Source organism: Macaca fascicularis, chromosome 10 (genome assembly GCF_037993035.2).
Source record: "Macaca fascicularis isolate 582-1 chromosome 10, T2T-MFA8v1.1".
In the NCBI taxonomy this organism is placed as follows: domain Eukaryota; kingdom Metazoa; phylum Chordata; class Mammalia; order Primates; family Cercopithecidae; genus Macaca; species Macaca fascicularis.
The window spans coordinates 1,389,100-1,409,968 of NC_088384.1; the positions used below are offsets into that span (position 1 = coordinate 1,389,100).

The window sequence follows — 20,869 nt, forward strand, 5'->3', positions numbered from 1 at the left end:
CATTCAATAATTCATTCCAAAAATGTATTTTGAGCCCCAGTGTTCGCAGGCCGGCCACTGCTGTGAGCAAACCAGGAGGTCCCCCTGCCTCCCTCGGCTGCAGAGGGGATGTGTGTCTGCTTTGAGCTTTCACGCTGTCTGTGCTTTTAAAGATCCTTGCATGTTTCTGAGGGATGCCCGCCCATGGCTTCCAGCAAACTTCATCCTAAGGCAGACAGTTCAGCTACATCCAATCCCAGCACCCAACCACCCAGTCACCCCAGATAAACCCAGTCACCCCAAATAACCCAGGCACCTCCAGATAAATCACCCCTAGCAGATAACCCAGTCACTGCCAGATAAACTAATCACCCCAGGCACCTCTCACACAACCTATTCACCCGGTAACTCGGTCACCTCCAGATAACCCAGTCATCCCAGATAAAATAATCATCCTCAAATAATCAAGTCCCCTTCAGGAAACCAGATAAACCAGTCATCTCCTGGATAACCCAGGCACCCCTCAGATAACTCATCCCATATAACCCAGTCACCCCCAGAGAACCGTCACCCCAGAGAACCCAGCCACCCCTCACATAACCAAGTCACCCCCCAGGCAACTCAGTCACTCCCAGATAACCCAGAGCAGTGAGTTCCAGCCCCTCTGAGTGTGGCTGCTGGGTGGGTGTCTTTGTTTTTCAGATGCACTTTCTGCTTTCGCACGGGTGCCTCTCCATGCTTTCCAGAAGTGCTGGACCAGTGCACGCTCACACCATCAGTGAAAAAGCTTCCTGTCCCTGTCTTCTTTCCAGCTCTCAGACCGATCCACCTTCTAGTATTTACCATCTTCTTTCCAGCTCTCAGACCTATCCACCTTCTAGCATCTACCATCTTCTTTCCAGCTCTCAGACCTATCCACCGTCTAGCATCTACCATCTTCTTTCCAGCTCTCAGACCTATCCACCGTCTAGCATCTACCATTCTGAGGCAGGGAGTGTAGCTTCGAGGTACTTTGAGTTTCTTTATTCCTAGCGGTTTGTGTTCACGGTCTGCGCAAACCCTGAGCATCACTGGTCAGAGCTCACTGCAACCCTGAACTCCTGGGCTCAAGCAATTCCCCCACCTTGATCCCTCAAGTAGCTGGCATTATAGATGCATGCCACCACGCCTGGCTTCTTTACATTGTTACTATTATTTTTTGAGACAAGGTCTCTCTGTTGCCCAAGCTGGAGTGCAGGGGTGTGATCTTGGCTCACTGTAACCTCCGTCTCCTGGGCTCAAGGGATCCTCCCACCTCAGCCTCCTGAGTAGCTGGTTCTGCAGGCGTGCACCACCATACCTGGCTAATTGCTTTGATAGAGATGGGGTTTCGCCACATTGCCTAGGTTGGTCTCGAATTCCTGGGCTCAAGTGATCCTCCTGCCTCAGCCTCCCAGTGTTGGGATTATAGGCATAAGCCACTGCACCTGACCTTAAAATTTTTTTATCTGTAGAAACGGGGTCTCACTATATTGCCCAGGATGGCCTCAAACTCCTGATCCCCCAGCCCCCCCACCCCCCACCTTGGCCTCCCACAGTACTGGGATTGCAGGCATGAGCCCCTGCACCTGCTGCATTTGTTTTGCATGTTGCCCCCCTGCCTGGGGCAGCATCTGGGCCACAGCAGCTTTTCAGTGAACAAGGACGGTTGAGTGGGTGTGATCTTGCATGCCTGTTGAGCGCCACTGAGCACCACTGGCCAGTCACTGTCTCGCACAGGAAGTGGTGGGAGCTTGACAAGAGGAACGCCTGTGGCAGAGCCGGGACCTGGATTCAAACTCGGCACCCTGGCTGCCATCTTCATTCCAGGTGAGTGGAATGATGAGCAAAGGTCCGTGATGACACCCTGGCTGCCTGGCCTGCTACCCTCCTCAGGAGGATGTGCGGAGGGAGTGAAGGGTCCACCCCTGCGGTCTTCACACTCCGGTGGCCCAGACTGGAGGACAGTCTTCCCAAATCCCCATATTGTGGGAGCAGCTGCTTCTTTCTCTTGGTGATACATTAACATGAGATTTCAACACATGGAAGGATCTTGAAAATGGTGAGTGCTGTGCAGAGCTTGTATTCCCATCTCTTTCTTCAGGCCAACAAGCTTTCTGAGCTTCCATATCCATGAAGATGAAAATCAGGAAAAAAAACTGACAAACTTTCATTTCTGCCCTAAGTAATATCTTCGCATGAAGACATTATTTGCAAATAAGCCCCATACAGATAATTAAATAATGCATTTCTGGCCAGGTGCGGTGGCTCACGCCTGTAGTCCCAGCACTTTGGGAGGCTGAGGTGGGCGGATCACTTGAGGTCAGGAGTTTAAGACCAGCCTGGCCAACATGGTGAAACGACATCTCTACTAAAAATACAAAAATTAGCCAGGTGGCCAGGCGTGGTGGCTCACGCCTGTAATCCCAGCACTTTGGGAGGCTGAGGCAGGTGGATCACGAGGTCAAGAGATCGAGACCATCCTGGCTAACACAGTGAAACCCCGTCTCTACTAAAAATACAAAAAAATTAGCCGGTGTAGTGACGGGCACCTGCAGTCCCAGCTACTTGGGAGGCTGAGCCAGGAGAATCGCTTGAACCTGGGAGGCGGAGGTTGCAGTGAGCCGAGATCGTGCCACTGCACTCCAGCCTGGGCGACAGAGTGAGACTCCATCTCGAAAAAAGAAAAAGAAAAAAATAAAATAAAATAAATTAGCCAGGCATGGTGGCATACGCCTGTAATCCCAGCTACTCAGGAGGCTGAGGCAGGGGAATCGCTTGAATCCAGGAGGCAGAGCTTGCAGTGAGCTGAGATTGTGCCACTGCACTCCAGCCTGGGCGACAGAGTGAAACTCCATCTCAAAAAAAAAAGAAAAAAGAAAAAAGAAAAAAAATTTCCAGTTCAATTTTATTTTTATGCTTATTACTAAAACTGGAAATGTATGCATGTCATTTTGATTGGGTATTTATAATAATCATAAGAATAACAATCGGCCAGATTGTTCCCATGTTAAGCCTCAGTGCGTGTATTTGGTCAGGGTGTGCTGAGATGTGTTTGGTAGGGACAGGCCAGGCCATGCCACAGTAACAGACGCCAACAGCAGCCCTGGTTGTTGCCCCACACACTGCTCCCAGGGAGGCTGGGGGCTGTCCCGCTGTCCTCAGCCTGGCACAGCAGCCCTCGCCCTGGTGTCCAGTGGGGAGTGGGGGTGAGCTGCCTTCTGCCCTCAGAGCCTTCGCATCGGCGACGTCACTGGCCTTACACACCTGTGGTGGTGAAGGAGGTGGGGGTGAAATCCTGCTCTGTGCCCAGATGCCCACACCTTTCAAACATAACACATTTTGCATTAGGATACAAACATGTGGGGGAGTGGAATAGAAATGTGAGTTCAAGGAAAAGAATATTGAAATAGACTTTCTAGCTGTGAAAGAACAACTTGCTGGTGTCCTCTAAGTGGATGATGGTATCACATTGTAACGGCATTTTTTGTTCCACTGGATACACTGAAAACGCTGTTTAAATTGTTTTTCTTTAAAATGGCAAGATTTGGCCAGGCGCGGTGGCTCACGCCTGTAATCCCAACACTCTGGGAGGCCGAGGTGGGTAGATCACAAAGTTAGGAGATGGAGACCATCCTGGCTAACTTGGTGAAACCTTGTCTTTACTAAAAATACAAAAAATAAGCCTGGCGTGGTGGCGGCACCTGTAGTCCCAGCTACTCGGGAGGCTGAGGCAGGAGAATGGCGTGAACCCGGGAGGCAGAGCTTGCAGTGAGCTGAGATTGCACCACCGCACTCCAGCCTGGGCGACAGAGTGAGACTCCATCTCAAAAAAAAATTTAAAAATAAAAAAATAAAAAAATAAATATAATAAAAAATAAAAATAAATAAAATGGCAAGATTTATAATATGCTGTGACTTACATCATAAGCACGTTTAAAACATGATGAAGAAAAACCTTAGATAACTAAAAAAATGAGGGAAGAGATACACTCCCTTAAGGTTTCATTTAGGGGACTCCAAGCACCAAAGTTGAAAACTCTGCACCAGCCTGGCCAACATAGCGAGACTGCCTCTACAAATAATCATAAGCAAATTAGCCAGGTGTGGTGGCACACGCCTGTGATCTCAACTACCTGGGAGGTTGAGGTGGGCGGAACACTTGAGCCCAGGAGATTGAGACCAATCTGGGCAACATGGCAAAATCCTGTCTCTACAGAAAATTAGCCAGGTGTGATGGTGCACACCTGTAGTAACAGCTACTTGGGAGGCTGAGGTGGGAGGATCACCCGAGCCTGGGAGGTTGAGGATGCAGTGAGCCATGACTGTGCCACTGCACTCCAGCCTGGGCAATAGAGCAAGACTCTGTCTCAAAAAAAGTCCAAAATCCTGTGCAGATGACACCTGTCTACAGACCCCATTTGCTTCTGCTCCCCTTGCCTTGCTTTGCAGGGATGTGTGGGTGGCTGAGCAGTGCTGCCTTCCCCATAGCCTGGGCCCCTCCAGGGCAGCCTCCTCACTGACCTCCTTCTCTTCCCCTCCCTCCCTGTCACCTGACAGCTTCCCTGCCACTCTTGCACCAGCGAACAGGTGCCCCGAGTCCTTTATAGAATGACCCTGCCTGGTCTCCTGCCACGCCGGACACACGCCAGATCATTGCTGAGGTGTCCCCAGCTGACGACACCTGCCCAGCCTCAATAGTGGCTCCCCACGTCTCTGCCCAAGAGCACTCCCTCAGGTGTGGACCCCATGCCTGCTTCTTGCCTCTCTCCCACCTGCCAGGACATCCAGGTCACTGAGCCCAGAGAGGCAGCCTCTCAGTGTCAGCGCTGACCCCACTGCTCCCCTCACCTGGGTCAGAAAGGTCCCCAGCCTCCCTGGGGGCGCCCCTTCGATTTGGGGTTGACGGGATGGAGAGGTTCTTGCCCCAGGACTTGTGCTCTGCAGCGGGAGTCCAGCAAATGCTGGCTGCAGGAGCGTGGGCACAGCAGCCTCCGTGCATGGGGGCTCTGCCTGGGCCTACCAGGCTGAGGACAGTGCGGGGCTCACCCCAAGTGTTCTTCCTGCCACTTCTCTGCTCCTCCTGGCCTGAGATGCGTCGCCCGTCTCCACGTGTTTTATTTCTGGCCCAGAGATGTGTTCTAAGGACCCCTAAACTCAGTACCCCTAGGGTGCAAGCCTGCACCCAGGAACCCACCCAGCTGCAAACTCCCAGAAGTACTGGGCCTAGGGCAGGCCTGACTGCCACCCCCACAACCCTGGCCCCATGTAAAGCCTCAGGCCCTGTGGGCTCTACATGCCTGGTCCATGGCCCTGGCGCTCTGCTGAGTGGAGCTGGCAGCCTTGCCTGGAGCCTGGCACACGGCTAGTTCAGGTGAAGTGGACAGCAAGCCATCTCCAAAACCTGTGCTAGCAGGGGTGAGAGGCCACATGAAACCCTGGTCATCACTGACATGGGCACACATCTCGAGGTGGAAAGGCTGCTGGGGGTCACTCGAGGGTTTATTTCAGGGTGGGCGGCAGTGACTGCCCCGTGGCAGGAACAGGCTGGCATATGCCAAAGTCAGGGCAGCAGCAGCTGGGTTCAACCTGGCAGCCCCACACCCACACACAGTCCCGCCTGGCTGTGAGACAAGGGCAGGCCACAGGAGCCACGGAGCAGATGGAAACAGCATCGTGGCCAGGCCGAACACATGGTTTCGCTGCTGTCAGCCACTGCAGATCAGTTGGGCTCCTGATGCTTCTCTGGTCCTGTAGATTCTGGCACCACTGGGTAGGAGGGGTCTGCCACCCCGTCGCCACAGCTGCAGACAGAGGAGAAGCGGATGGCCAGTGAGTCAGGCTCCCACAGCAGGCTGGGAGCTGCACTCTTTTTCCCACTGTGGGTTTTACAAGGGGACTTAGTTTACCCTGTTAGCCTATGCAAGACAGGTGACATAACCCCGAATGTCCAGGAAACGCTGACTGCTGAAGCCTAGGATGAGCTGAGGAAGGTGGCTGGCGGAGGACTAAGGCTACAGTGGGTTGGGGGGCATGTGGGTGGGGGTGAGGGGAGCAGGGGAGAGCAGGCTAGAGCATGTTCTAGAGCCAGCCTGTCCTTGAGGAAGACAGCAGAAGTGCTCACTTTTGCAGAGACTGCAGTTCAGGAGGTAAATCGCATCCCATGTAAACACCATTTGTAATACTGTATTCCAGCAAAGCACCAAAACAGGGGTCCTGTTGGCAATAACAATTAGCCTGGCATGAGAGCAAGTGAAGGCCCCATGTCTCCTGGTGCCACGTGCGTCTCATCCCCAGTGACCTGGACCCTCCCTCCTTTTCTTTTCTTTTTTTTGAGACGGAGTCTCGCTCTGTCGCCCAAGTTGGAGTGCAGTGGTGCGATCTCGGCTCACTGCAAGCTCTGCCTCCCGGGTTCACGCCATTCTCCTACCTCAGCCTCCCAAGTAGCTGGGACTACAGGCGCCCGCCACCTCGCCCGGCTAGTTTTTTTCTATTTTTCAGTAGAGATGGGGTTTCACCGTGTTAGCCAGGATGGTCTCCATCTCCTGACTTTGTGATCCACCCGCCTTGGCCTCCCAAAGTGCTGGGATTACAGGTGTGAGCCACCACACCTGGCCCGGACCCTCCCTCCTTAAGTGATCACAGCCCACCCAGTGCCTGAAAACTCACTCGAACGAGAACATGGGGGTTTCCCAGCACTATCAGCAAAGCTTTGGGTCTGGTGATTGCAACATTAAATCTTTTTGAGTTGGACAAGAAACCCAAAAAATATCGATCATCTTCAAATCTATCTTCATTTGACCGTACCTAAAAGCACACAGAGATGAATAAAAACAAAATGGCGTTTTAAATTTTTGGGGGGCATGAAGAGAAACTCTTGACATATGAAAACATTTAGAATGTTAAAAAGCAGAACGACCTCCTTTTTGGTTCAAAAAGAAACAGGAGGAGGAGGGGGAGGAGGAGGAGGAAGGGAGGAGGGGGAGGAGGAGGGGGAGGAGGAGGGGAGGAGGAGGGGAGGAGGAGGGGGAGGAGGAGGGGGAGGAAGAGGGGAGGAGGAGGGGGAGGAGGAGGGGGAGGAGGAAGGGAGTAGGGGGAGGAGGAGGGGGAGTAGGGGGAGGAGGAGGGGGAGGAGGGGGGGAGGAGGGGGAGGAGGAGGGGGAGGAGGAGGGGAGGAGGGGAGGAGGAGGGGGAGGAGGAGGGGAGGAGGGGAGGAGGAGGGGGAGGAGGAGGGGAGGAGGAGGGGGAGGAGGAGGGGGAGGAGGAGGGGGAGGAGGAGGAGGGGCAGCAGAAAGGGGTGGGACTCATCGGACTCCGTCTGCAGACAGGGAGCCCTCATGCTTGTGGCTGTCTGGATGGCGGGGTCTTAGGGGCTCTCCCGTTGGTACCTGCCCTCCCACTCTCTGCTCCTCAGCTGCCTGTTCTTCCAACTTCGTGTCCCTCCTTCTCCAAGGCATTCACCATGTCTTCCTGGGTCCCTTCTCTTTACTTTCCTTAGTCTTTTCAGTATTGTTTTCAAAGACCTTCCCACAGCCATGGCTCACGATGGCTCCTGGGCCTAGGGAGTCTCCGCCTACAGCTGCTTCTCTGTGCTGGGAATCGGCCTCTGCCCCTTTAGATCTGAAGCCCCCCAAACCCCCAAGGCAGCAAGCGCCTGACTGGCCAACCCCACGGAGAACAGGGATACCTACGGTAGAAATGATGATGACCAGATACTCTTGTCCTTGAAACTCCTCTACTGATCCAACCTTTATATCCATCAGATCAACATTACGCAAAAGAATTCTGATTTTCTCCACCTTGAGAACAGATTAAAAGAAAGACTAAAGATAACACTGTACGAATCCATTTTTCTTTTTCTTTTTTTTTTTTGAGACGGAGTCTCGCTCTGTCGCCCAGGCTGGAGTGCAGTGGCCGGATCTCAGCTCACTGCAAGCTCCGCCTCCCGGGTTCACACCATTCTCCTGCCTCAGCCTCCCGAGTAGCTGGGACTACAGGCGCCCACCACCTTGCCCGGCTAGTTTTTTGTATTTTTTTAGTAGAGACAGGGTTTTACCATGTTAGCCAGGATGGTCTCGATCTCCTGACCTCGTGATCCGCCCATCTCAGCCTCCCAAAGTGCTGGGATTACAGGCTTGAGCCACCACGCCCGGCCTTCTTTTTTTTTTTTGAGATGGAGTCTTATTGTCACCCAGGCTGGAGTGCAGTGGCGTGATCTCGGTTCACTGCAACCTCCACCTCCTTGGTTCAAGCAATTCTCCTGCCTCAGCCTCCTGAGTAGCTGGGATTACGGGCGCCTGCCACCACACCCGGCTAATTTTTTGTATTTTTTAATAGAGACAGGGTTTCACCATGTTGGCCTGGCTGGTCTTGAACTCCTGACCTTGTGATCCACCTACCTCAGCCTCCCTAAGTGTTGGGATTACAGGCATGAGCCACCGCCCCCGGCCTGTACATATCCATTTCTTTACACATCACAGCGTGAACCAAATATTGGCCAATGTGCAATATTGTTTTTTTTTTTTTTTTTTTTTTTTTTTTTTGTGAGACAGAGTCTTGCTCTGTCGCCGGGCTGGAGTGCAGTGGCCGGACCTCAGCTCACTGCAAGCTCCGCCTCCTGGGTTCCCGCCATTCTCCTGCCTCAGCCTCCCGAGTAGCTGGGACCACAGGCGCCCGCCACCTCGCCCGGCTAGTTTTTTTGTATTTTTAGTAGAGACGGGGTTTCACCGTATTAGCCAGGATGGTCTCGATCTCCTGACCTCGTGATCCGCCCGTCTCGGCCTCCCAAAGTGCTGGGATTACAGGCTTGAGTCACCGCGCCCGGCCTGTTTTTTAATTCTTTATTGTTTTCTTCCAATCTGAATTGATTAGAAGACAAATTCCAGTTTTAGTTAAACTGGGGACGGGGGATAATGCTTATTAGGAAAGCCAAGTTTCATGTGGAAAATCCTCCCTCCCCACAAGCACACATCAAGGATGGAGGAAGTCCTTCAGGAGAAATGAGATGCGTGTCTGCTGCTTAGAGCTGAGGTGTGTGTCTCAGCAGGACGGCACCTACAAGCTGAGGTTGACACCAGGACACTGGCTGTGTGATGTCTGGCAACTTACTTGTCTCCACAAGCCTTCATTACTCTGTACCTCTGGGAGAGCTAAGCACTCACCTCTTGAGGCCCTGAGGTCAGACAAAAGGAAACATAACACCTGTGAAGGGCCCTGCGGTGGGCACGCCCGTGGTACAGCTGATCTGTTACTGTGACAGCCTAGGGGACCCACCTTTTCTTCTGCATTTTGGGGGTTCTTTCCAAGCTCTGCTTGGTGGTGTGAACGCCACAGGGACACATACTTCATGAAAGTGTTCGGCATGGGAGCCACCCGCGTCCCCACCAGAGCTCCAGGGCCACTGTGAACGTGTGGAGATGCTTCCTGGGACCAGTCCCTGGGCCTCCGGGGCCACTAACTCCCCTATAATCACACCGCAGTCACAGGAAATGAGAAGTGTCCCATTCAAATATAACATTCAAATATAACCAAAGTCACCCCTTTGAGAAATACTGGGTTAGAGCTGGGGGCTGGCAAATGTTTTCCCAAAGGGCCAAATATCAAGGGACATATAAATGTAACCATTTAGAAATGTAAAAACTGTTCTAAGCTCCGGCCATAGAAAAGCCTGGAACTGGCGCGTGGATGGCAGCCGGCTGACCTCTCGTGCTGAGTGACATTCGAGTGCGGTTCTGCTCCTTTAAAAACCTGCTGCTGCTCAAAGGAGCTCGTTTCTGCCTCTGTGGGGCTGCAGGGACCTCGCAGAGCCAGGCGTGCCTGGGCAGGGCGTACCTGCTTCCGGTAGGGCGTGATGACGCCGATGTCGCTGGCAGACACCTGACTGGAGATACTCTGGGCCAGGAGGCAGCAGTAGCGCAGGACCTGGACAGCCTCGGCCGGGTTGAACCACGATGGGCTTTTTCCCTCCCGTGCCTCGCTGCCCTGGGTTGATGAAGAGGGAAACCTCCTTCACTCCATGAATATTCGCCAGAAGAGGCTGCAACCCCGGAGCTGAGGCTGGTGCTGGGAAGACACACCGAATATGACAGAACGGACCCCTGCTCTCACACACAACTTACTGGGAGCAGGGCAGATGGCACATGTTAAACGATGATGACATGGCTCACAGCCATGCGAAACGCTGCAGAGGAGGATGGTCACACGAGTCCACCACTCGGGTCTGAGCCCCAGAGTGGAGGGCTGGCTGGCTCATCTTCTTCTTCTTTTTTTTTTTGATATTAGACCTTTGACATAGCTACTGTTCATCTTGAAAATACTCTTCCTTAGAAAACATTGATGAGATATACTGACATAAAAGACAGACATATAGATCAACAGGGTAGAATGGAGAACCTAGAAATAAACCCTTGCGTATACGGCCTATGGCCAGATGACTTTTGACAAGGGTGCCAGGACAGTTTTTCAACCAATGCTGCTGGAAACACTAGAGAGCCACACGAAAAGGATGAAGACGGACCCTCACCTGACACCACCTGGAAATGTAAACTCAAAAGTAGATGGAAGATCTAAACCTAAGACCTAAATCCATAAAATTCTTGAAGGAAAACAGGGAAAAAACCCCACAACACTGGGTTTGGCAATGATTTCTTGGATACGACACCAAAGCCACCGGCAATAACTAAAAGGGATATACTGGACTACATCCAAATGGAAAATGTCTGGGCATCAAAGGATGCAATCAACAACGTGAAAAGATAATCTGCGGAGGGGGAGAAAACCTTTGCAAATAGTATAGAAGAAATTAATATCCAAAACTATAAGGAAGTCTTAAACTCACTGACAAAAGGCGACCCAATTAAATATGGGCGAAGGACCTGAATTCTCCAAAGGAGACATACAAATGGCCAACAGGTGCATGAAAAGCTGCTCAAGGCCACAAATCGTTGAGGAAATGCAAATCAAAACTACAGTGAGCTATACCTCACTCCCACTAAGATGGCTACTATAAAACAACCCAGAAAATAAGTGGTGGTGAGGACGTGGGGAAACGAACCCTGTGGCACTGTTGGTGTGGTGTGGAATGCTGCAGTTACTGTGGAAAACAAGATGATGGTTTCTCAAAAAATTAAGACTAGAATTACCAACAATTCCACTTCTGGGTATATACCCATGAGGACTGAAAGCAGGGTCTCAAATAGATATTTGTACACCTGTTATAGCAGCACTACTCACAACAGTCAAATATCTGCAGCCCAAGTGTCCACTGATAGATTAACTGATAAGCCAAGTGTGGTGTATACACACAATACAATGTTACTCAGCCCCCAAAAGGGAGGAAATTCTAACACACACTACAACGTGGATGAACCTCGAGGACAGGATGCTCAGTGCAATAAGCCAGTCACAGGACAAACACTCCATGATTAATTCCACTTATATGAAGTACCTAGAACAGCTGAATTCATACAGTCAGAAAGTAGAATGGTGGCTGCTAGGGGCTGCAGGGAAGAAAGTTACTGTTTCATGGGTACAGAATTTTTTTTTTTTTGAGACGGAATTTCGCTCTGTTGCCCAGGCTGGAGTGCAGTGGTGCTATCTTGGCTCACTGCAAGCTCTGCCTCCTGGGTTCACGCCATTCTCCTGCCTCAGCCTCCCGAGTAGCTGGGACTACAGGCGCCTGCCACCACGCCCGGCTAATTTTTTTGTATTTTTAATAGAGATGGGGTTTCACCATGTTAGCTAGGATGGTCTCGATCTCCTGACCTCGTGATCCACCCACCTCGGCCTCTCAAAGTGCTGGGATTACAGGCATGAGCCACCGCACCCGGCCGGGTATAGAATTTTAATACTGCAAGATAAAAGTTCTGCAGACTGGCCGGGCGCGGTGGCTCAAACCTGTAATCCCAGCACTTTGGGAGGCCGAGACGGGCGGATCACGAGGTCAGGAGATCGAGACCATCCTGGCTGACACGGTGAAACCCCGTCTCTACTAAAAAATACAAAAAACTAGCCAGGCGAGGTGGCGGGCGCCTGTAGTCCCAGCTACTCGGGAGGCTGAGGCAGGAGAATGGCGTAAACCCGGGAGGCGGAGCTTGCAGTGAGCTGAGATCTGGCCACTGCACTCCAGGCTGGGTGACAGAGCAAGACTCCGTCTCAAAAAAAAAAAAACTAGCTGGGCGAGGTGGCGGGCGCCTGTAGTCCCAGCTACTCGGGAGGCTGAGGCAGGAGAATGGCGTGAACCCGGGAGGCGGAGCTTGCAGTGAGCTGAGATCCGGCCACTGCACTCCAGCCTGGGCAGCAGAGCGAGACTCCGTCTCAAAAAAAAAAAAAAAAAAAAGTTCTGCAGGCTGCAAAACAATGTGAATATACTTAACACTATTAAACTTCACACTTAAAAATGGAGGCTGGGAGTGGTGGCTCACGCCTGTAATCCCAGCACTCTGGGAAGCCGAGGTGGACAGATCATTTGAGGTCAAGAGTTCGAGACAAGCCTGGTTAATATGGTGAAACTCCGTCTCTACTAAAAACACAAAAATTAGCTGGGCATGGTGGGGCACGCCTGTAGTCCCAGCTGCTCGGGAGGCTGAAGCATGAGAATTGCTTGAACCTGGGATGCAGAGGTTGCAGTCAGCTGAGATCACGCCACTATACTCTAGCCTGGGTGACAGAGTGAGATGACTATCTCAAAAAAAAAAAAAAAAGTTTTTAACATGACAAATTTTATATTATGTGTAAATTTATTTATGAATGAATGAATGAGACAGGGTTTCACTCCGTCGCTCAGACTAAAGTGCCAGGGCATGATCACAGTTCACTGAAACCTCAGCCTCCTGAGTAGCTGAGACTACAAGTGTGCACCACCATGCCCGGATAGTTTTTGTATCTTTTGTAGAGATAGGGTCTTGCTATGTTGTCCAGACTGTTCTTGAACTCCTGGGCTCAAGCAATCTGCCTGCCTTGGCCTCCCAAAGTGCAGAGGTTATAGATGTGAGCCACGTCCAGCCCTACAATTTAAAAAAGTGACCACCAGGCTGGGCGCGGTGGCTCACGCCTGTAATCCCAGCACTTTGGGAGGCCAAGGCATGCAGATCACTTGAGGTCAGGAGTTTGAGACCAGCCAGGCCAACATGCTGAAACCCCCTCTACTAAAATTACAAAAATTAGCCGGATGTGGTGGCCGGCACCTGTAGTCCCAGATACTTGGGAGTCTGAGGCATGAGAATTGGTTGAACCTGGGAGGCAGAGGTTGCAGTGAGCCAAGATTGCGCCACTGCACTCCAGCCAGGGCGACAGAATGAAACCCTGTCTCAAAACAAAACTAAATGAACAAACAAAAAACCCAAAAAGTGACTGCCAGATAAAGCAGTAAAAATACAAAAATTAGCTGGATGTGGTGGCAGGCACCTGTAGTCCCAGTTACTTGGGAGGCTGAGGCACGAGAATTGCTTGAACATGGAAGGCGGAGGCTGCAGTGAACCGAGATTGCGCCACCGCACTCCAGCTGGGGTGAAAGAGCAAAACTCTGTCTCAAAAATAAAACCAAAAAAAAAAAAAAAAAAACCAAAACCAAAAAAAAAAAACAAAACCAAAAAAATCCCCACAAAACAAAACCCAAAAAAGTGACCACCAGATAAAGCAGTAAGAATTAATTTTGTTGTTGTTGTTAAACCATGTAACTTACTCATTTATTGTAAATAATAAATGACTGAAGAAACTTAAAAGATTAATGGGATGGAAACTTATAGCAGAAACTTCTAAACTGAGAAACAGTTCAATGAATAGCAACCAATCAACTAGAAAGAATCAGGAAATAAATAACTAGGAAAGGTAAAGAAGAAATAATGTGAAATCACTATAGACTGGACTGATTTATGTCTCTAAAAGCAAACTGACTCCCAAAATGGATTAAATATAAAAACCTAGCTGCTCCTAATACAATAAAAAATGAAAACAGAGAGCAAAGACATACCATGTAAAAATAAAAAAACGGCAATGTAAATATTACGAGGTGAAATTTAACACTCACACACAGGACGGTATGGAAGAGTATTACATAAGGAGGAAGATAAAGCAATGATAAATTGTATGCATGAAACATAGCAGTTAAAATTCGTAAGACAAGAACGATTAGAAACCCAAGGATAATTTGATGAGAAGCACAATGAGAACGAGAGGCTTCACTCCTCTTCTCCACCATGGCCTACCCGGTGACAGATCCTAGGTCAGGACACAGAGCTGCTGAGTGACAGCCTCCATGCATTTATTTTTATTTAGTTATATAGTTTTTAAGAGTCAGGGTCTCACTCTGTCCCCTGGGCTGGGGTACCGTGGTGCAATCATAGCTCACTGCAGCCTCAATCTCCTGGGCTCAAGCGATCCTCCTGCCTCAGCCTCCCAAGTAGCTGAGACCAAAGGCACATGCCACCATGCGCAGCTAATTAAAAAAAAAATTTTTTTTCTTTTTTTTTTTTTAAAGAGATGGCAGTTTCACTATGTTGCCCAGGCTAATCTTGAACTCCTAGGCTCAAGCAATCCTCCTGGCTCAGCCTCCCGAAGTGCTGGGGTTACAGGCGAGCCCCTGTGCCTGGCCACTAGTGTGTTTTCCTGATACCCAGGAAAGCTTCTGAGGATGGGCAGAGCTAGGAGGACAGATGGCGGGAGACCACTACTGGGGAGGGACCTGCCTCAGAGAGCACCATGTCTTGAGGTGTCCGGCTCACTGCAGAGCCCCTCAGGACTCCCTCCCTTCCAGATGTGAGCACCCCGAAGCCACCACACACACGTCCCACCCCACTGCTTTGGACAGGTCACAGACAGATTTTCTCCCTCAGGAACTTACGAAGAGCAACTGGGGGCCATGGCTGGGTGGGGCATGGAATGCAGAGGCCCCGAGGCAGCCGAGTGGTGTAGCCTGGACCCCTATCCTCCGGGGCCCGTGGCATGGAAGGGGCACCTGCACCAGGGTCCCCCTGTGGCCTGGGTGCAGCCCTCACTGCAGATACCGTGAATGCCCCTTCCTCTGGGGGAGGGGGTTAATGCAAAACTTGATTTCTGCTTCTAACTAAAGTCCTAATACAAACTATCTCATTTTAGTGAATGCTTGTAATTTTGCTTGGCCACTCAGCATCTAACTCTGTCCCTCCATGAGGCCTCAGAGAGGGGGTGGTGGCCCGTCACTCCTCAGGCCCCAGGCACAGGGCTCGGGCTTGCGGCTGCTGCCTTCCCTGCCAGGCTCTCTCCTGACAGCTCCAACCCTCGAGGGAAGCACCAGGAGGGAGGCGGCAGCGGCCTCCGGGAGCTTCCTGCGGCCCCAGGGTATCCCGTCACACAGCCCTGCAAGCTTCCCCAGGCCCCCCAGAGCTCACTGGGTAGCTCTGCTTCTCTTGGAGCCCAGTGCTTGTCTGCTGTGACCACCTGAGAGTGGTGCCCATGATGTCCCCTTGGTACCAGGCACAACTCATCTGGCAGGAGAAGTTGGCATCCATCTTGGGGGACACAAGCCCCTGATGGCTTTTCACTCTCCAGTGACCAGCGGAGCATCTGCCCCGCCACAAGCAGGTGACAAGAGCCTCACCTGGGAGGAAGGGCCTCCTGCCACACTGTCCTCACCCGACATGGTCACCTCCGGGTTCAAGACACAACTCACCCGCACACCATGGAAGATGAGAGGGAAGCCTTTCTTAGGCAGCTTCTCCCAGCCCAGCAAAGAGGTCACCACTGTAGGGTCCGCACAGACCTCGAGTTCCCTGTGGTAGAACAGCCGTGAGGGCAGGGTCAGCAGGGCCTCGTGGGACCGGTAGTTCTTCACCAGCTTTGTGACCTACAAGGAGAGGGTGATGGGTCACAAGGGGAAGGTGGCACCTGGCACAGTTTCTGTCAAAGGAAAAGCGGCTCTGTACGGCAAACGTGAGGCCCGCCTGACTTCCAAGCCCGACTCTGCCCCTGTGTGTCACCTGCCCCCAGACCAAGCCCTTGGATGATGGTGAAGCCAAGGGTCCATCTGAATAGAAAAATGAGAACATCAGGAAGAAAAGGGTGTGACGGCCACCCTCTTTTCCTCTCCTGGGTCTGGGTGGGGCTGAGGGGCCTCTCAAAGGGTTCCTGCCACCTGGAATCTGGCAGCGGGGAGGAGGGCAGATGGACGCTTCCCTCGTGTGCTGAGAGCTTCACCCTGCAAACAGTGTCTTGCTGGCCCACGCAGCCCTGCCTCTGCTGGCCACAGGGAAGGAAGAGCTCCTGGGCCCCTGGGCCAGGAGAGTATAGACGCTGTGACTGTGGGGGCATGGCCAGCCCTGGGCAGGCCTGGCTGTGACTTCACTGATGCGGCCGAGGGTGACTGTGATGTCACCAGTACATGGGACACATTTACTGTCTGCCTCCAACTTGCCCGGGAAGCTCACTCAGGGCAGGCACTCTTCCCCTGGCGCTGGTGTAGGCAGCCAGGGAAGGTCTCCAGGGACTACAGGAGTTCAACCAGTCAGAGTAATGCTCAGTCTCGACACTGCTCATCACACATGACCCACGTGTTGGCATGAGGACTTGCTGCGTCTGTGCCATGGGGAGCCGTCCTCTGCATGCAATGCTGCACCCTCTGCCCTCCTGTCACTGACTGTCCCTTGGGAAGACACTGCTGGGGAGAACACGCCCAGGGCTCTCCCTCCTTGGGATGAGTAACAAAGCCCGTGTTGGTGAAAACCTGAGTTCCTGTGGTGCTGTCAGTTACTCGCCAGGTGATACTGGCACGAGAGCGCCATTATTGGCCCCATGACTCCTCCCGACTCTGTCAAGCCTAACTAGAATGTGTCCACCCTCCAACGTGCTACTCCAAACTCCAAATGCGATCTAGAGTCATGGCACCTCTGCCTTAGCTGGAGCCGGGCAGCTGCTGGGGAAAAGAAAGGAAGCATGCCGCCCCCTGGGGTCACTGTGGCAGCCGCTCTGGTTGGAGGGTGCAGGACACTGCCCAGGCCCTGCACAGGACAAGGCCTTCACCTCCTGTGTGGCAGGGTCTGTCTGTACCTGTGGCTGTGTGCCACATGCACCTGCCCTGAAGGCTGTGTGGTGGGGACGGTGGTGACAGCAGCATGCTGGTCTCCCCTGCTGCAGCCACGTCACCTGCACCCACACCTCCAGCAAAGCAGCTAGCGCGTGGAGGGGTGCAGCGGCACTGGAGAATGAGGCGAACCTCTCAGGCGCAGCAGAGCTCTCAGGCACCCTTTAGGCCCAGCAGCTGGCCATCCTCCTGGGGGCAGTTTCATGGCCCCTGGCACAGCTGGTGCCTGTCTTGCGAGTGGTCCCTCATGAGACCTTCCTTGGCCTGAAGACCCCCACCTGCCCCACATCCTTGACAACCAGGAATGGGGTCCAGTCCTTTTCCCTGAAAGTCTGCCCACAGTAACTGCCCGTCATTTTCTATTGATGTTAATACTGGCAATGGGAATCAGATGGAGACTGTTCTTCTGTGGGCTACAGGGGCTTAAAAACTGAGGCTACTTGGTTCACTGTTTAATGATGGGCCCTGGAGGCCCAAGCTCAGTGTGCTGGGGGCTCCAAAGATGCAAATCCCAAAGCCCATCCCTCAGAATTTGGTACAAGGTTGGCTGAGAGCCCAGAACCTGCACTTCAGTGGGACCTTGGGGTCGGAGACCACTGAGGAGACACTGCCTGCAGTCACTCTAGGGCAGGCTTTTTAAGTCACAAAAGTGACTTCCTGCTTTTCTTATGTTCACAGAGTAACACAGATTTTAACTTATTTTACTGTATCTGACCCCAGAGTCTCAGCCATTAGCACCAGGCTGCAGTTTCTGCTGACAGGGGAGGCGCTGTGGTAGGTGCTCTCCTGCACTCTGCCCACGGACAGAGATCACTCGGGTGGACAGAGGGGCGAGCTGCTCAACTGCCCCGGAGCCTGTGTCTGCTTAACTGGGACCGGAACACGCTGGAGTCTGTGACTCACCAACAAGGGGTTATGTGCGCCACAAGCACCGAAAGCATTTTCGTCCCTCTGGTACGCGGGTCGAGACATCAGCCGTTCCAACAAGGACACGTTCAGACCATAGGCCATGGCGAGTCTGGACTTAATGACTGGGCCGAGCTGCATGGGGTCTCCTGCCAGCACAATCTGCACACGGAGGCCGGTCTCAGCCCACGCAGGGAGGCCGGTCTCAGGCCACACAGGGAGGCCCGTCTCAGCCCACGCAGGGAGGGGCCGAGGGGCCGTTGCCACGCCCACGGGCTCAGGTGGGGGTGGGGCCGCGTGCAAGGCCAGCCCATACTCGCTCTGGCTGCAGGGGATGACGGGAGGGGCTGGGAGACCAGGGGATGCTGACAGGGCTTGGAGCCATCTCTCCCTGCTTCTCCCCGAAGTCCTGCCACCTGCCTGGCTTCTGCAGCCTGGCTTTCTCTCCTGCGAATCTCTCAAAGTGGTAAGAGCCCCAAGGATGCCATCTATCTTCTGGAAGCTTCTGTGTGGCCGGCCCTGGCCATCATCCCACCTGCCCCTGGCCTCTTGCCCATGGTTGCCTTGACCTGGTGAGGCCGCCCGACGCCACTGCTCCGCCTGGACCAATCCCTGCTCCCTCCCTCAGCGCCACCTTCATGCTCCACCCCATGCCTGGTGACTGGGACAGGCATCTAGGATGGGCGCCAAGGAGGAGCCTGAAACGTCCAGTGCTGGACGCTGGATGAGCTTGCCTCGATGAGCCACAGGGAGGGAAACAGGGGAGTTCAAGGTGACGCCCACGCCACCATCAGAAGCACCCAGGGAGGAAACAGGTGGGAGCGGACAACAGAGGATGCACAGAGCTGGAGGCCGGGGCAGCCAGAAGTACAGGCAGGTCAGATGCAGGAGCACCGGCCCTGTTCGCCCCTCCAGACACTGTGCGGCTGGCTCACCCACAGCAAGGACCACATTCCTGACTTGACTGCTGCATCCCCAATACCTAGAATGGCTCCTAACCTCTGTTTTAGAAGTGAGTCAAGACATTCACTTCTTGTCCAAAAGGAATAAAGTACAATAGAGACCCATGGCCCCCAGCACCTCAGGGTCCTTGGCACTTCCACCTGACCCCATACGGCTGTGACTGTTCCCGGGAGGACCGCAGCCCCCATCCCTACAGGAGAACAGGGTGAGGAGGAAGCTGCACACACAGTAGTCAGGACTTACCTGGCCACTGACGTCTGACATCAGCCCCAGAGGAATGAGGCATTCCGGCTCACTTGCCTGCCCGGCCTCGTCCACAAACACGTGAGTGAAGTGTCCAACTCTAGAGCAAAGATGTTCTAAATGGTAATTTCTGCCAAATTGTTTTAGCAATCGATGCCTCTGACACACTGGCAAAGCCACGCTCAGCACCCATGGGGCCAAGCGGGGTTGCCCAGGGGTGTGTAGGAGCTGGGGTCTGGGTGTCACCCGGCTGGAGGAAGGACAGGCCACAGGCATCAGGATATGCTAGCTAAGCCACGTCAGCACCCGGTGCTCTGCACGCAGTGTCTGTATTTCTAGAGATGTGGAGGGAAGAAGGAGTGGGGGCGAGGGGCAACACATGAGCGTTTCCTGGGGGCAGCTCACAGGAGAAGCGCCGCAGGCTCCTGGCCTGCTCTCCACCTGCATCTCACTCCTGTGATTATCAAAATGCCCAGGTTTGAGTCCTGATCTCCCCTCTCTGAGCCTCCACCTCCCGTGTGTCCCTCAGGAGGCGGCTAGGGTGAGAGCCGAGCTGGCCGCCGTGAAGTGCTGAGAACAAGCCTGGCCGGGCAGGCAGCCACAGATGGTGGCCTCTCCTGCCATCCGCTCATTTCCTCTTGACTCATCCTTGTGAGCTATTCTCAGCTGGGCACTGCCCGGCCTGCCATGCCAATAGGCTGAGGCCCTGGGAGCCACTTCTCAATCTGTGCACTATTAAGAAAATGGGGTCTCTAGAATGGCTCCCCACAATTCTGGCCCCTGCTGCAAACTCAGTGAGGTTCCCAGTTACAGAGCAGCCCCTCTTGGTGGGCGCCTGTCCGGCTCTCCCTTCTCCATGTGCCCAGGTGTGGCAAGGGAGGTGCAGGGGCAGAGAGGCCACAGCGTTGCTGACGGAGGGGGTGGGGATTTTGCAGGAAGGAGTCGTCAGATGCTACCGCCCAGTCCGTGGCTCAGCCCCTCCAGGAGAAGTTGCAGAGCTCTTGCATGGGAAGGCTGTGGGACTGAGCGAAGAGCAGGAGCTCGTTCGGCTCATGATCTGTTTCTGGAGTGCAGAGGGGCTGCCCCACCTGGGGCCACAAGCTGAGGAACAGGCGCCCCGAGTTCACTGGCTCGCCCATCCCGGCAGCTTCTACTCTGTGGTCAGGAGGCCTCAGTGGGGAAATGCTGTTAGGGCAGAAACAGGTCCTGACGCCCGAGGAAGCAGGTATGGGGCAGGGAGTGTCCGGAGCCATGCCAACACTCAACAGGAGGCACCATGGGCCCGCACCCTTCTCACTGCCAAGCCCAGGTTCACCCTTCTCACTGCCAAGCCCAGGTTCACCCTTCTCACTGCTGAGTCCAGGATCTCCCCTCTCCAACCCCAGATGCTAGGCAAATCCATCACCTCTGAGCCTCAGGTGTCCCACTGTGGGGTGAGACCCTGTGGTCAGAGCTGTGCCGGGGTGGGCTACTGCTCACAGCAGTGCTGGGCCCCACACGTCCTGCACGTCCTGCATCCACTCATGGCCAGCTGACACCTTTCACTTCAGGTCTCAAGACACGGATTTCACAAGTGACACCGTGCACCCTCCCAGTGAAAGATGCAGCAACCAGCACACTGCCATTTCTCCATCTCATGTCCCCACTGCTGTTGAAAAAAATTAACATTATGTATCTTTCCTAGAATGTAAGCATTTAGGTTTGAAT

At 53.3% G+C, this 20,869-nt stretch overlaps 1 protein-coding gene across 9 annotated transcripts in view; it reads right to left on the reverse strand.

Moving 5' to 3' along the window:
- Positions 1 to 5,481: 5,481 nt before the first annotated feature.
- MOV10L1 (Mov10 like RNA helicase 1) overlaps positions 5,482 to 20,869 on the reverse strand; it is a 70,902-nt gene continuing 55,514 nt past the window's right edge. For 4 of the 9 annotated variants that reach the window (XM_005566942.4, XM_074003413.1, XM_074003414.1 and 1 more), the window contains 8 exons: positions 19,163 to 19,262; positions 17,954 to 18,118; positions 15,644 to 15,817; positions 9,829 to 9,978; positions 7,689 to 7,796; positions 6,667 to 6,804; positions 6,122 to 6,213; positions 5,482 to 5,801 (listed from right to left, as the gene is read on the reverse strand). In XM_005566942.4, coding sequence (XP_005566999.3) covers positions 5,720 to 5,801; positions 6,122 to 6,213; positions 6,667 to 6,804; positions 7,689 to 7,796; positions 9,829 to 9,978; positions 15,644 to 15,817; positions 17,954 to 18,118; positions 19,163 to 19,262 — 1,009 coding nt within the window. In that variant the 3' untranslated portion in view covers positions 5,482 to 5,719. Of the gene's footprint in view, positions 5,802 to 6,121; positions 6,214 to 6,666; positions 6,805 to 7,688; positions 7,797 to 9,828; positions 10,060 to 15,643; positions 15,818 to 17,953; positions 18,119 to 19,162; positions 19,263 to 20,869 lie in introns of those variants that run through there. The other 5 variants (XM_045363392.3, XM_015457031.4, XM_005566945.4 and 2 more) reach the window with 5 other exon arrangements.